This window comes from Carassius auratus, unplaced genomic scaffold (genome assembly GCF_003368295.1).
Source record: "Carassius auratus strain Wakin unplaced genomic scaffold, ASM336829v1 scaf_tig00217060, whole genome shotgun sequence".
NCBI classification, from domain to species: Eukaryota; Metazoa; Chordata; class Actinopteri; order Cypriniformes; family Cyprinidae; genus Carassius; species Carassius auratus.
Window position 1 is genome coordinate 4,988 of NW_020528874.1, and position 15,265 is coordinate 20,252.

At 35.5% G+C, this 15,265-nt stretch overlaps 2 protein-coding genes across 3 annotated transcripts in view; both read left to right on the plus strand.

Moving 5' to 3' along the window:
* The first annotated feature begins 5,389 nt into the window (after positions 1-5,389).
* On the plus strand, positions 5,390-12,170 carry LOC113099828 (E3 ubiquitin-protein ligase TRIM39-like). Of its 2 annotated transcripts, none has more exons than XM_026264778.1 (8): positions 5,390-5,501; positions 9,306-9,389; positions 9,741-10,294; positions 10,407-10,502; positions 10,856-11,089; positions 11,169-11,307; positions 11,400-11,435; positions 11,572-12,170. In XM_026264778.1, the coding sequence occupies exons 2-8, from the start codon at positions 9,326-9,328 to the stop codon at positions 12,117-12,119; spliced, it is 1,671 nt and encodes a 556-aa protein (XP_026120563.1). In that variant the 5' UTR covers positions 5,390-5,501; positions 9,306-9,325; the 3' UTR covers positions 12,120-12,170. The 2 variants fall into 2 exon arrangements, with proteins under 2 accessions (XP_026120563.1, XP_026120564.1); XM_026264779.1 differs by having other exon boundaries at positions 11,409-11,435.
* Positions 5,433-15,265, plus strand: part of LOC113099830 (E3 ubiquitin-protein ligase TRIM39-like) — a 49,050-nt gene continuing 39,217 nt past the window's right edge. Inside the window, exon 1 of the mRNA XM_026264785.1 lies at positions 5,433-5,501. The gene's annotated coding sequence lies outside the window, so the exon portion shown is untranslated. The remainder of the gene's footprint in view (positions 5,502-15,265) is intronic.

Genomic DNA, 15,265 nt, shown 5'->3' on the forward strand with positions numbered 1-15,265 from the left:
GGTGGATAGACCTGTTTGTTATTTTTCACGCAAGTTTAATCGACACCAAAGTAATTATTCAACTATTGAGAAGGAGGCTTTGGCCTTGATCTGGGCTCTCCAAAATTTTGATGTGTATGTGGGGGGTGGCCTGCATCCAGTGGTGGTCTATTCAGACCACAATCCCCTCACTTTTCTCCACTCTTTGCAAAATGCTAACCAACGCCTTATGCGGTGGGCACTTTTCTTACAGCCATATAGATTGTCTATACGTCACATCAAGGGTGTTGAGAATGTGATGGCTGATGCACTATCTCGGGCCCCGGAGGGGTCATAGTGATTGTGTTTGTCTTTATCCTTGTCTTTTTGGTCTCTACTGTCCTTAATTTGCTTTCCAGGCGCCAGGATTGCTGGATAGTGAGATATGAAGGAGACTGGGGTAAGAGTGATCAATCTAGGTGAAAGTGGTGTTTCACGGGTGAGTGGCTATGAATGAATCAGTGTGATTGAGTCTTCCAGCATGAATGTTTTTGAGATTTGTTTTGTATTTATTTTTAGTTATTTGTGCCTGGAAATGCTGATTCAGAGTCCCATATATATGGGTCTCTGTCTTTTTAGGGGGGAGGTGTGATGGCCCAGCTCTAATGTGCTGGGTCTGCCACTTTCTCCCTTTGTTAGTATGGTATTTTGTGGCTGGTTTTGGTTTGTTTCTGTTCTGGTTTGCAGGAGGAGCTATGGGTTGTACCAAGGTGGCTAATTGATAGGCCTAATAGGAGGCTGGATAAAATCAGTGCTCTCCAGCTGGCTGGGGCTGGAGAACTGCATTCGCGAGCAGACTCTCAGCAGGGCTGTTGGCAGCCCTGCTTCTTTACCTTTTTGCACTACACCATCACTATGTTGATTTACACAACATTTTTGATTTGTCTTACATATACTGACTTTATGAATATTTTAGTTAATAAATATACTTTTGTTTAAAATATACTTTGGTGTGGTCTCCCCTTTATGTCGTGTTCACTGTGAGCCAAGTGGCTACGACACATGCGTGCTCTCTTTCACGTCCGTGTTCCCAACCCAGCGCAGCTGGGTTATAAGCAGACCACTTTTCAACCCAAACTTGGGTTAAAACAACTCAATGTCTTACACAGCGGTCTCAACCCAGCATTTGGGTTGAAAAAACAGAGTGAGAAGTCTTTATTAATTTGAGATGTTCGATAATAGATCATCTTTGGTTCGGTAATGCAAGTTCATGATCTGATTCGTGAACAGATGATTCTTTTGAGTCAATCTTTTAAAAGAATAATTTATTTAGTTTAACGAAATCAATGTGGAAACCAATGGCTCAGAAATTGGACAGATCTGAGGTGCAGGGCTCAATCGCTAGCCTGATGTCCCGGGTCTATTGTGTTTTCCAGTCGGGCTCCAAAGTGTATCACCGCTATGCCCGAAGGGCTATCGTGAATAGTGATGTAAAATTCCTAACTTGATTCGCGTTGTTCACTCGCTTGAAGGGGTGAAACGGATCGTAGTTGATAGTTTGCACATGTTTCTAAATCTTGCCGATTCAAACGTTTTAAACCATTCGCACGTTCGAAGCTTGCACGCATTCATTCAAGTAGGCTACGCGAGAGCAGTGTTACAGACAATGCACTTAAATAGATTTGATTCATCTTTCGTGTATCCAAGCTTCTGAATGAACACATACACACAACATTTTCTCAAAATAATTGTCTCTGCAAGTATTCTCGTAAACGCAGTCTGTTATGTCTGAAGTGAACCTATACAGTGGAGAAAGAAATATCCTATGTATTGGATCCATGCAAACGGTCTTAAAGGGTCAGCAGCCTTTAAATACCTGCTGTTCCATTGCTGGCACCTGCTGTCAGAGAGTGACATTTGCGTCTCATTCACAAAGGTAAAATGGGACCATTCTGTTTTTACTTAATTTGTTATTATTATTTAGTATCTTTTTTTTATACTAATTCAAATGGTTTCCTCTTATTTAAAATAGAGCACAAACAATTTATTTTGTTTAAATTGAGATATTTAAGTTGTATGATTTTTTTTTAATTATTTCCAGATCGTTTTTTATTTAACATTTCAATTTAACAAAGAAATATGCAGCATTTTGTCTTTTGTCTAATATTAAAAGGACACACTTTCATTTATAATTTGTCTTAAATCTCATTTTGTAAAAAACAAATAAATATATAAATAAATTGTAAGAAAATTGTATGGTGTAATCTGTATTGTGAATTTTATCGCATCAGAAGTTTATTGTGAATCGTTACATCCAGATATGCTACTAGTTTTTGCTGATCATGCTGATTTGTCCATAGGAAGGTTCAGCCAATGTCTTTATTTTATTTCGGGTAAGTTACATTTTTGGCTACCAAAACCTAAAGAATGCCTGCCCAAAAGGCTACCAGGGATTTTGAAACTTTGTGAGACCTGAGGTGTGTTTCCCAAAAGCATCGTTAATAATGACATTGCTTGTGACCGTGGGAAACGAGCCCTGCCAATTTTGACTCAGTGATTCTTTTGTGACTCTTTTTCATTTAAAGTTTGGTCCATTCATTAAACAAATCTATTGTATAACTTGGACAACTGTGGCAGTTGTTTTGGGTACTTTTATTATGTGTTTGGTGTGTCTGGATTCGTTTTGAAGCTTGGAATGCATCATGAAACGGCTTCGAATCCCATTCATTGTATTCAAATTGAATTTATATTGATTGGAAGATTTAAATGACATAAACAAAATGTTGTTCATAGAAATTCTGTGGAAAATTGATGTTCTTAAAAATAAAATGCAAAGAAAACACATCTTATGGCTGCTAGATGTCAGAAAGCATGACATCAAAGTAATATGTTTCTTTGTGTTACAAAGCTTAAGTATTTCGAAGTATTCTAAAGTATTTAGATTAAGTTACTAAACCTGAGTAATCTAATGAAATACGTTACTGCTTGCTTTTTAAAGCTTGTATTTTGTAATTTGTAGTGAAATACATTTAAAAGTAACCTTCCCAGCTCTGTGTGTGTGTGTGTATATATATATATATATAAACATGGTTAATTTGACATGGAGAATATTAGATGCGTTGGTGGTGGTAAAATAATTTCTTACATTTAAACTGTGCCTGAAAATGATGGCTTTGTTTTACCTTTAAAATATGATTTACAGTTTATTTTAATACATATAAAACATTTAAAGGTGTGTATTATGGTTGACACCTAGATGAACAGTTTACAGTTGTTTTTATGACTGTCTTTCTCAAATGCTATTGACGTTAGAAAAGTGTATAACAATATCGCATGTAACTTTAGAGACGGTCCCTAAATTTGCGAATATTCCTTGTCCAACTTCAAGATTTACTTTATGCCAGTTTTTTTTTTTATAGTCTTTCGATTTCTTTTCTTTTATGATCATTTGCATTCCGCGCAACAGGGCCGGCCCGAGGCTTAAGCGAACTAAGCGGCTGCTTGGGGCCCCCTAGCCACCAGGGGGCCCCCCAATCATTATTATTATTTATTTTTATTTTATTTTTATTATTTTTTTTACAATTAAATAACTTAAACAGGTGATATAAATGAATGAATGAATAATGAACGAATAAATTAATAATTCAAGATAAGAACATTCTTATTTACCGACAACTGCTGCTGTGTCTGCTAGCGTCTGAGTCATGCGCAATTGCGCATAGACACCTCGCGTGCATTGACTATTCGCACCGGCGGGCAAGTGCGCGTCACTGTAATAAATGATAAGCCATGTCACAAAAAGGATGTATCCCTCTGGTGCCGAAAAGAGAAAGAAGAAAAGGACATAAAGTTGGCTTGACGTTGGACGTTCGAGATTCTCAAATTTAGGGACCGTCTCTAAAGTTACATGCGATATTGGTATACACTTTTCTAACGTCAGTAGCATTTGAGGAGAATGACTTACAGTCATAAAAACAACTGTAATTGTTCATCTAGGTGTCAGTTATAATGCACAATTGAATATAATGTTTAATATTTATTAAAATAAACTGCAAATCATATGTAAATTATGCTACTTTTTCACATGGGCTCAAAGGCAAATTTGAAGCTCAGTAGCATTTGAATACAGTAGCAAATTAACCATGGTTTTGTTACTTCAAATAATAATTTACAAATAAGTATTAATATACTGAAATCTTTTTTGTTGTTGTTGTTGCTATAAAAACAGACATATGCCATCAATAGCCTTTAAAATGACTTAAAATGCATTCTATTAAAAAACTATGATGCAATAATGATTGGTTAATAATAACACTGTTAAAATACATAATGTAGGCAAATACAAATAAACAATTTATGTAAGTTATACAAATGCCTGCACAGGGAGCAAAATGCCATGTAATTGCTGCTGCTACATTTTTGCTATAGATGACACAGCCTATATAATTTCTTCAACAAAAAACGTGCATATCACAACCCTTACAAAATAAACCATGGTTTTATCATAGTAAACTTCTTAATATCCTTTTGCATGATTTCTGAATACTTAAGACTATGAAATAAATTAGTCATAATAAAGTTATAGCCATACTGTAGGTAAATGTCGAGAGCTAGAATTGTAATTAGTAAATAATACACTTTATTCATTTATTTTTTTATTTGATTAAAGTTCTATTTTCACCCCTATAGTAGCTGTTTTTTTTTTCCATCATCATATTTGAGGAAGGGGGGGACAACAATACAATCCTGCTGTCCTGGTGTCATCAGTGACTTTGCCTCCTGAAAAGCTAGGACGGAACAACATTATAGCGTGACATTTGTGTCAATAATCTTGAAGCACAGGTGACTCCGCGTGGTGGGAGGGGGGCCCCCAAATCAAATTCTGCTTAGGGCCCCCATAAGGCTCGGGCTGGCACTGCCACGCAAACATGTGATTCGAGCGGTCGCGAGCGCAAATGGGGGAATGTTGCATCGGTTCAGCCTAGAAACTTTGGATAAAATCGTCTGATAAATGTAAATGTAATAATTAAAATTTCCACCATAACAAACAAGTGGTTAGCGTTATTTCAAAGGATCTCTGATTTTTCTTATATCATGTCATATTGTTATTGTACAAATTTTTTGTGCATGTGATCCCTAAATAAATCGTGTTCTTTAGCTCCGCAATGATAGACAGTATTGTGTTGTTCCAAATGCGCTCTACTGTAACACTTGGTTTTGTTATAGGCCTGAACTATAAATATTGGACTGAAACTTGTCTATTAATATCTGTTCACATGAACCTCGAACCTTCTATGTATAGTGCTGAAAAACTCGGAGGAACACTGTGCTCGAGTTACCCATCACGTGTTGGTGTAGTGCTGTGTACCACAGTTTGCAGAATACACCCTGAGCAGCTCTGACATCACTGTAATTCAGTGAGAGACTCAGAGAAATAGAAACTAACTTGATCAACAACATGAACACCTGAAACCATCGAACTCTTTAAACAACAGAATATCGAGTCGTTCAGAGACCCTTGTGAATACATCTGATACTCACAGGTAAGTGAAAGAAATATAAGAGAGATTGTCCTGAACAGGTTTCTAATGGCAGTGGTCTGGTTTAGTAGAGTTTATGTCAGACTGGAATGAGTTTAACAGAAGCAGATTAGTTAGCAATAGAACGTAGAACTGAACACACATCGCAGTGTATTTGTTTTAATTCTCCTCGATTTGTTGCGACACATTAAGACTCGAGTAGCGGTGCGCTAGCGCTTAGGCCAGCTAGGGACCGTCTACAAAGTACATGATAATGACAAAACGATCATTTTTCCTACCGGAATGTTTATATATATAAATATATAAATATATATATATATATATATATATATATATATATATATATATATATATATATATATATATATATATATGCAAGGTTTTGAAAGATATAAAGACAAACACTTATAATGCTCACTTGAATTTAAATAAGAAGTATTGTAAACTAGATATGCGATAGTGGTTATTGTGATATTATTACTATTAATAAATATATTCATAAAATAAACAAAATTAAAAGCATTAGTATTCTTTCATTCAGTGGCAATGTAGTAGGCTGATTCCAGGTCCTTGTGAGAACTTTTTTTTCCCGTTATGTTGACAGAAGTATGACACCAAATAAGTATACGCTATTGAAATTAAAACCAATAAAGAAATTTATTTAAAATAAATACACTCTCCTGTATTAAACTCATGGTAACAACAACAAGATTTTTTATATTTGTTTTAGTCACAGAACTATAACAGAAAACATGCTATTGAAATTCAACAAATAAGTCAACACTGGCGAAGAGTGTTGTTTTACAGTTGCTTTGACTTGAATTTGAAAATCTAAATTTTAATAAATTAATTTATAACACACACAGTTTTATTACACAACGGCTAAAGTTTTATTACACAACTTTACACAACTTTAGCCGGCAGCCATATCACCCTGGAGCCCAATACCAGTTGCCCACTGAAGCTAAGCAGGGCTGAGACTGGTCAGTACCTGGATGGGAGACCTCCTGAGAAAACTAGGTTGCTGCTGGAAGAGGTGCTAGTGAGGCCAGCAGGGGGTGCTCACCCTGTGGTCTGTGTGGGTCCTAGCGCCCAAGTGTAGTGATGGGGACACTGTACTGTCAACAAGCACCGTCCGGATGAGACGTTAAACCGAGGTCCTGACTCTCTGTGGTCATTAAAAATCCCAGGATGTCTTTCGAAAAGAGTAGAGGTGTGACCTTGGCATCCTGGCTAAATTCGACCATTGGCCTCTGACCATCATGGCCTCCTAACAATCCCCATATCTGCTGATTGGCTTCATCACTCCGTCTCCTCTCCATCAGTAAGCTGGTGTGTGGTGAGCGTTCTGGTGCACTATGGCTGCCATTGCATCATCCAGGTGGATGCTGCACACTGGTGGTGGATGAGGAAATACCCCCTGACTATGTAAGCGCTTTGAGTGCCTAGAAAAGCACTATATAAATGTAAGGAATTATTATTTATTATTAACTTTAATGGGTGTGTCTTGTTACAGATTAGAATTGACCCTTTGTACATTTTTATGTGCTTTCACAGCTGGAAAATGTTTCTATTTATGTATCTTTTTACTGTTATTTAGAATCACATTTCTAAATATTACAATCCACAAATGACAATTTAATTCTGCATGATTTTTAAACATTTTCTGTAAAAAAAAATTTATTAAAGATGTTCATAAAACAAAATTTTATTTTTATATGTCACTTAAATAAAATGTGGGACTTTCCTCAATATTTACTCAAAAGTACAGTAACCTTTGTTTTAAAAAAGCTAGGATAACATACGGCCTCTTTTAAGAGTGCAAGACTACTTTTCAGGTGTTGGTGGTGGTGATGCATGGATAGAAATTTTATGCTGATTTATATGTGTGTGTATGTATGTGTATTTATAGATCTATAGATAAATTGTAATTTGTGTAATTCCTTACTTATATGCTTCAAAAAAAACCGATGTACTATATGTCAATAAACTAATATACAATATATATGGGCTGTTTTTGTCTTTTTTGGATTAGCATTTTATATATACTATGCAGTGGTAATCAAAATTATTTGAACACTAGTATTTTCACCTGCTGAAAATGGTTTTAAATCAGTTTTTCTATCTTTTGCTGTAGTGTGTCAGTAGGAAATAGCTGTTTACATTTCCAAACATTAATTTTGCCATTAATTGTAATAAGCCAGTGAGATTTGTGTCTGACAACAGCCAGTGCTCCACACAGAGATCTGATCTAATCATCATAAGTCTTTCTGGAAGGACACACAAACTGAGAGAGAATAAATCCAGAAGAACTGTGACAACGAGATGCTTCAAGAAACCTACTGTTTAATTCAATATCATTTGTCCTGAACTACATGAGTGTAAACCCTGAATTAAAATGTTCATTTAGAAATTAGCAACAATACACACCTTTTGAAGTAGAGATGGAAAACTGAATACATTTTAAATTAATTTATTAAAATACTTTGAATGTCAAACCCAAGTCAAAACAAATGCAGTATCCTCCTCTAGGGGGCAGTAATACTGGAGACTCTTCGGAAGTCTTCGCAAGCTATTCTTGACATCAGTAGCGTAACTTCTCCATCACTTTTGACAATGAAAACTACTGCACAATTTTCCATAAGAAATCTGTAACAAGACACACCCTTTGTAGCTGAGATAGAAGATTGTATTTATTTGAAACTAAATGATGTATTGGTTTCATTTTCAATAGTGTGTGTTCTATTATAGTTCTGTGGCTAAAACCACCATCAAAATGTTCTTCTAGGAACCACTAACAAGACACACCCTTTGAAGTTGAGATGAAATGCTGTATGTTTTAAAAATGAGAGTGTTAACAGATTCAAATTTAATTCAATAGTATGCATCCTGATTTACATATGATAGTAAAAGATGATGTAAATATTGTTCATTGAACAAGTAACAAGAAACATTCCCTTGACGTTTATATATCAAACTGTATGCATTCTAAATTTATTTATTTATACTTCTCAATGTCAAACCTTTTGCAAACAAAAAGTGCAATATGTTCCTCTAGGGGGCAATAAAATGCACAATCATTGTAATGCTTTGCAAGCTTTTTCTCAATTGGTACATTTCAATAACTTTTGTTGTGCTACAGTTCTGTGAATAAAACCAACAGCTAAATGTTATTTTATGAACAAATAATAAGACACACCCTTTGATTTGAGATTTATTATTTATACATTTCAAAAGTTAAGCATTTAGATGGAATAATTGTGCTTTTTTCTCGTCGTTTTGCACTTTGCAGACAGTCCCTGTCCTGCACTTTTACATTATAAGGTCTATAAGTTATAATTCCCTAAGGCAGATTAAAACCAACAAAACACAAAGTGTGTTCTCTTCTACATTTGAAAACAATTACAGCACAGTATGTTTCTTGTCATTGTGCTAAATCATTAAAGAATTATTGAAGATTTCCGAGACTGAATCTCTGACAAAATGTCAAACGTCGAACCAACTTTATATTCGAACCTGCTTCACTGCAGCTGAAAATCACTTTTACATCACACAATAACTTATGATCATATAATATATTTTGTGGAAAGATTAATCTAATTTTGGATAAGGTGATGTATATGTCTGTTGGAAAATATAAAGCTTGTTCTTTGTACTTTCTTTGTAAACAGTAGGTCATAGTTCAGATTGCTCAGTAAGTTTCTCACTTTCTCTGAGTCTCTCACTTTGTTTCAAACAAATGATTGTGTTTCCATCACTCTCAGTTCTCACATTTTAACCAGTTAAACTATCATTTTTCTTTAAAAGGCTTTAAGAGGGAAAGAGCAATGGCAGAATCTTCACTAACAGCAAGAAAAACCAGGAGAAAGAGTATTGACCATTATCCTCCATGTAAGTCAATAACCCAGAAAAACAGTTTGACTTTGACTTCTCTTTTATAATATTGAATATGTACAGTTCAGGAATGTAAAGCAGATCAAATAATTTAATCTATATTTATTTATTTATTTAGGTAAGTGGTTATGTAATGAGCTTCATATTTAGGTTCTGATCAGCTTGTCTGGGTTCATTTTACAATAATAACCAGCTGACTGTACATGATCTCTTTATATCTGAGTTTCTTCAGCACTCTTTGTCTCTAAACACTCTTTACATTCAACCAGCTTCATGAGGTGCATCATGGGATTCTTCATAAACGTATTGAAGGAGTTCACACTAATCCTAAATAATGTCTCTTTCCAGTCATGTCATCCTCCATGAGTTCACTGTCTGAGGACATTCAGTGCTCTGTATGTCTGGATGTGTTCACTGATCCAGTCACGACTCCATGTGGACACAACTTCTGCAAGATCTGTCTGAATAAGTGCTGGGACAACAGCCAGACCTGCAGCTGTCCATACTGTAAAGAAACATTCAAGCAAAGACCTGATCTCAAGATTAATACCACACTCCGAGAGCTCGTAGATCACTATAAGAAGAAAAGTCCTGAGAAAACAACTGAAGTTCTGTGTGACTTCTGTGAGGAAAGAAAGCTGAAAGCGCTGAAGTCGTGTCTGGTGTGTCAGAGCTCTTACTGTGAAACTCACCTGGAGCCTCATTTGAGAGTGACACGTTTGAAGAAACACAAACTGATGGATCCTGTGAGTAATCTGGAGGACTATATATGTCAGAAACACGAGAGACCTCTGGATCTGTTCTGTAGAGATGATCAGACATGTGTGTGTTCATTCTGCACCGAGACAGACCACAAGAACCACAACACTGTTCCTATAGAAGAGGAGAGTCAAGAGAAGAAGGTAGACGTTTTTATTCTTTTAAAGGACTGATATCACGAGGAATCAGATTTTATTTCATATTGTGAGTTTAATCTGTGTTATGATAAATGTGTCTGTGTTGTTCTCTCTATAGACTGAACTGATGAAGACACAGAAAGACGTGCAGCTGATGATCCAGAACAGAATCAAGAAGATTCAAGACATCAAACACTCAGCAGAAGTCAGAAAAGTGAGTTTAACATAATATAATAAAATAAATGTAAATATTTACCATTTCAACAAACTTCAATGTTTAGAAACATTGAGAAGACATAACAATAACAAAATAAACAAACAATCAAACGAATGACAGATGACTATCAGACTCAAATATACAGCAACAGCCAATAAAACAAGAAGTAAAATGTCCAGGGCTTGTTCTGCTCTCGTCCAGGGTGCAGAGTGAAGTTTAATACTTCATTTGAGGGATTCTGAAAACACATGTAGCCTATGTATGTGAACAAAAATGTATGAGCAATAGTTACACAGATTCTTCTGTTAGCAAACACTGCTAATAATGTGTTGCCTGTCCTGGTTGAGCAGAGAAACACAGAGAAGGAGAAAGCAGTCCGTGTGGAGCTCTTCACTGATCTCATCCGCTCCATTGAGAGACATCAGACTGAACTGCTGGAGATGATGGAGGAGCAGCAGAAAGCAGCAGAGAAACAGGAGCAAGAGCTGATTGAAGAGCTGGAGCAGGAGATCACTGAGCTAAAGATGAGAAACACTGAGCTGGAGCAGCTCTCACACACTGAAGATCACCTCCACCTCCTACAGGTCAGTCAACATGATCTCTCTGATCAATCATAATGCAGGATATGACATGCTGAAGGATTTCTCCTCTCTCCTGCTGTAGATTCACTCATCCCTGTGCAGCTCTAGAAACACCAGGAACTGGCCTGAGATCAGTATGAAGACTCATGAGAGTCTGGAGACTCTGAGGAGAGCTCTGACTCAACTGAAGGACACTATAGATGAGAAACTCACACTAACTGGTACATCAATACACACTGATCAGATAGAAACATGATAGTGTACTCTGTTCTTTAAATATAAGCTTCAGATCTGATTGTTTTCTTGTCATTAGTCTCTACAGAGCTGAAGTGGATGCAGCAGTATGCAGGTACAGTGTGCTGTCTGCACTACACTAGTTTACATTCATACACTCACTGCTTCATTACTGCACTACAATCTGATTAAACACTGGGTGAACTAAAAACATCAGCATCACAGAATATCTGTATTCTCTGTTTTCTCAGTGGATGTGACTCTGGATCCTGATACAGCTCATCCTAAACTCATTCTGTCTGATGATGGAAAACAAGTGAGACATGGAGACATTAGACAGAAACTCCCAGACAAACCAGAGAGATTTGATACATGTCCCTGTGTCTTGGGAAAGGAGGGATTCTCCTTAGGGAGATTTTATTTTGAGGTGCAGGTGAAGGGAAAGACTCAATGGGATTTTGGAGTGGCCAGAGAATCCATTAACAGGAAGGGAGAGATCACAGCAAGTCCCAGTGATGGATACTGGACTGTGTGGCTGAGGAATGGAGATGAATATAAAGCCCTTGAGGATCGTCCTGTCTCTCTGTCTCTGAGAGTGAAGCCGCAGCGGGTCGGTGTGTTTGTGGATTATGAGGAGGGTCTGGTCTCCTTTTATGATGTGGAGTCCAGCTCTCATATCTACTCTTTCACTGCTCTGTCTTTCACTGAAAAACTCTATCCATATTTTAGCCCATGCACTAATGATGGAGGTAAAAACTCAAGTCCACTGATCATCACACCTGTCAGTTATAATAAATGAATTTACTCAATTATCAAATGCAAGATTAAAATAATGAATTTTATTATTAAAAATCTGCAAACATTGTTCTTCTATTTTTTTTTTAATATAATCTGCTTTAGTTTTTAAAATCTAAATGATTAAAAAAAAAATCTAAATCTAAATCTTTTTTTTATGTATATATAATTCTTGTTCAATAAATGATATTTTGTTCAACTTTTCATAAATATTTCTGCTATTTTTCTACCTGACAATGTGAAATTGCCATCTATGCAAAGTTGGTGCAATAAAATAACGTCATAGTTAACAAATACTTTAAAAGTTAAAGTGAAACAGAAATGTTATAGAGGTTTTAGTTTATGACAAAATTTTTATACTAGAAAATATTTTATAAAACATGTTAAACTTATATCTTAAACTTATATCTTCAAAAATGACCTTTCAGGATTTGTTTAGGTGCAGTATCTAACTTTGTCCATTAGATGTCAGCAAAGCTCAAGACTATTTTTTGTCATATTAGTGAATTGATTAATGGTTGTGGAGTAATTAAATGCACAATGTCTATTACAATAACACACACAGTGTATGTAATGTGTGTGTGTACACTATATATATGTATACACACGTGCACAAACTCAGACTTCCCTCATTTATCATATAAAGTCCAGCACAGCAGGATCATCATGTAACAGGTTCAGCGAGGCTAGGATCTCTCAGAAGATAATGAGTCTAAATATTACTCTTGTACTGATTGTTATAATTAGCGTATTTTTATTAAAATGAATTTGTTGAGCCATATTTATTTCAATAATATTTTTAATGTCTGCTTTAAAGTTTCAGGGTAAACTATTCACCTTCAAATGATTTAACATTTCAATAAAACTATTTTTAGTTATTGCAGTATTTAAGTTATACAACGAAATATATTTAAAATCCAACAAAGGCAGATAAAAGCGCAATCTGGAGAAAAAAAATAACTTTTACAATAACCCTTTTTAATAATTTGAGTTCCTCCAGGAACCTCTGGAGCACTTTGAGTTCTCGTGGAATGAAAGAGTGACTCCAGAAGCTCAGAACTGGAAACAAAGTGCTTCAAACATCCAAAGAGTTCTTACATCAACTGCAAAGACTATAATGTTTCCTCCAGGAACAATATGATGAGAAAATAAATGATTAAGTTCCTCCAGCATCAAAAGGATTTCTGAGGCACCTTTAGTTTTTAGAGTATTGTTCTTTTCATCTTTTCAGCGAACTATGGTCAGTTATTTCCAAGTTAATGATCATTTTTACGTAATAAAAAATCATAAGGATATTAAGTAAAGATCATGTTCCATGAAGATATTTAGTAAATGTCCTACTGTAAATATATCAAAACTTATTTTTGATTAGTAATATGCATTGCTAAGAATTCATTTGAACAACTTTAAAGATGATTTTCTCAATATTTAGATTTTTTTGCACTCTCAGATTCCAGATTTTCAAATAGTTGTATCTCAACCTAATATTATCATATCATAACAAACCATACATCAATGGAAAGATGATTTATTCAGCTTTCAGATGATGCACAGATCTCAATTTGGACTGGTTTTGTGCTCCAGGGTCACATTTGCATTTTTTTTTCAGCCTGAGAGAGCTCTGAAAAGGACAACAAATGACAATAATTATTGTAACATGGAGTCAGAGACGTTCGGATCCATTTGCAGTATTTCATTCGAATGGTCAGACAGGCAAATAAGAATTTTAGAAAAATATGGGTTTTGAACAACTTTGTAAACCAGCGAGCACTTGTAATCGTCTTCGGACACAGTTACGATCGCAGCTCCATATGTTTCGCTGTGGTTATATTTAAGATGCTGTAGATCAGGACCAGTTTAATAGTTTAAGTGGAAAGAATAAAAAAGATGCAGCAGTTTAAGAGATATCGTCAGCTGAAGGACAACAGAAATGTCAAAGAGCTCATTTGTGGTCTGATGTGCACATGTCTGTGAGCTACTTTCAGTCTGACAAATAGTGCAACAGTGAACTGGAATCAGGAATCGATTTTCCACTTCACGCGAAGGTGCAATACAGCGTTAAGAAAGACAACAAGTTCTATGCAAATGAAACATTCCTCAAATTATTACAGTAACATTTATTTTAACATAGTTTAAGTTATCAGTAGAATATAGACTATAAATTAAATTATCAAATGGTCAGTAATATGTTCACACGATATGTTGTGACGGTTAGACGAACCGCGTATCCCTCGCTAATCATCCACCCTCCTTATCCCGTTGTGTCACTTGTGCCGCTTCTTGACATGGGTTTAACGACTTATAAAAATTATGTAATACACTTTTATATTAATGGTAAAGTACTTTACAATCAGAATTGAATGGCAAGCAGCTGCAGTTACTGCTGTTTAATGCTGGTATTGATTGCCATTGGTTAATGTTTTCAGTAAAAAGCAACCAATCTACAATGAACAGAGAGAGAGAGTTAGATACAGAATATCCTGGGGAAGCAACGTAAAAAAGGGCACCAAGCTTCTCGTCAGAAGAACTTAAAGTTTTGCTGGACCTTGCCACCAGGTCGGAGATCACACCCCTATGGTCCACTATAACCTGCAGGTTTATGGCCGCGTCTTTTTAAATTACGTTACTGCTTGCTTTTTAAAGCTTGTATTTTGTAATTTGTAGTGAAATACATTTAAAAGTAACCTTCCCAGCTCTGTGTATATATATATATATATATATATATATATATATATATATATATATAAACATGGTTAATTTGACATGGAGAATATTAGATGCGTTGGTGGTGGTAAAATAATTTCTTACATTAAAACTGTTCCTGAAAATGATGGCTTTATTTTACCTTTAAAATATGATTTACAGTTTATTTTAATACATATAAAACATTTAAAGGTGTGTATTATGGTTGACACCTAGATGAACAGTTTACAGTTGTTTTTATGACCGTCTTTCTCAAATGCCATTGACGTTAGGAAAGTGTATAATCAAATGTAACTTTGGAGACGGTCCCTAAATTTGCGAATATTCCTCGTCCAACTTCAAGCTTTACTTTATGTCAGTTTTTTTTTTTTATCGTCTTTCGATTTCTTTTCTTTTATGATCATTTGCATTCCGCGCAAACATGTGGTTCGAGCGGTCGTGGGCGCG

Coding starts and splice junctions, on each gene's coding strand:
- LOC113099828 (XM_026264778.1), top strand. CDS start 9,326: ATGGCAGAATCTTCACTAACAGCAAGAAAAACCAGGAGAAAGAGTATT. Junction 9,390..9,740: donor TATTGACCATTATCCTCCAT/GTAAGTCAATAA, acceptor GTCTCTTTCCAG/TCATGTCATCCTCCATGAGT. Junction 10,503..10,855: donor ACTCAGCAGAAGTCAGAAAA/GTGAGTTTAACA, acceptor CTGGTTGAGCAG/AGAAACACAGAGAAGGAGAA.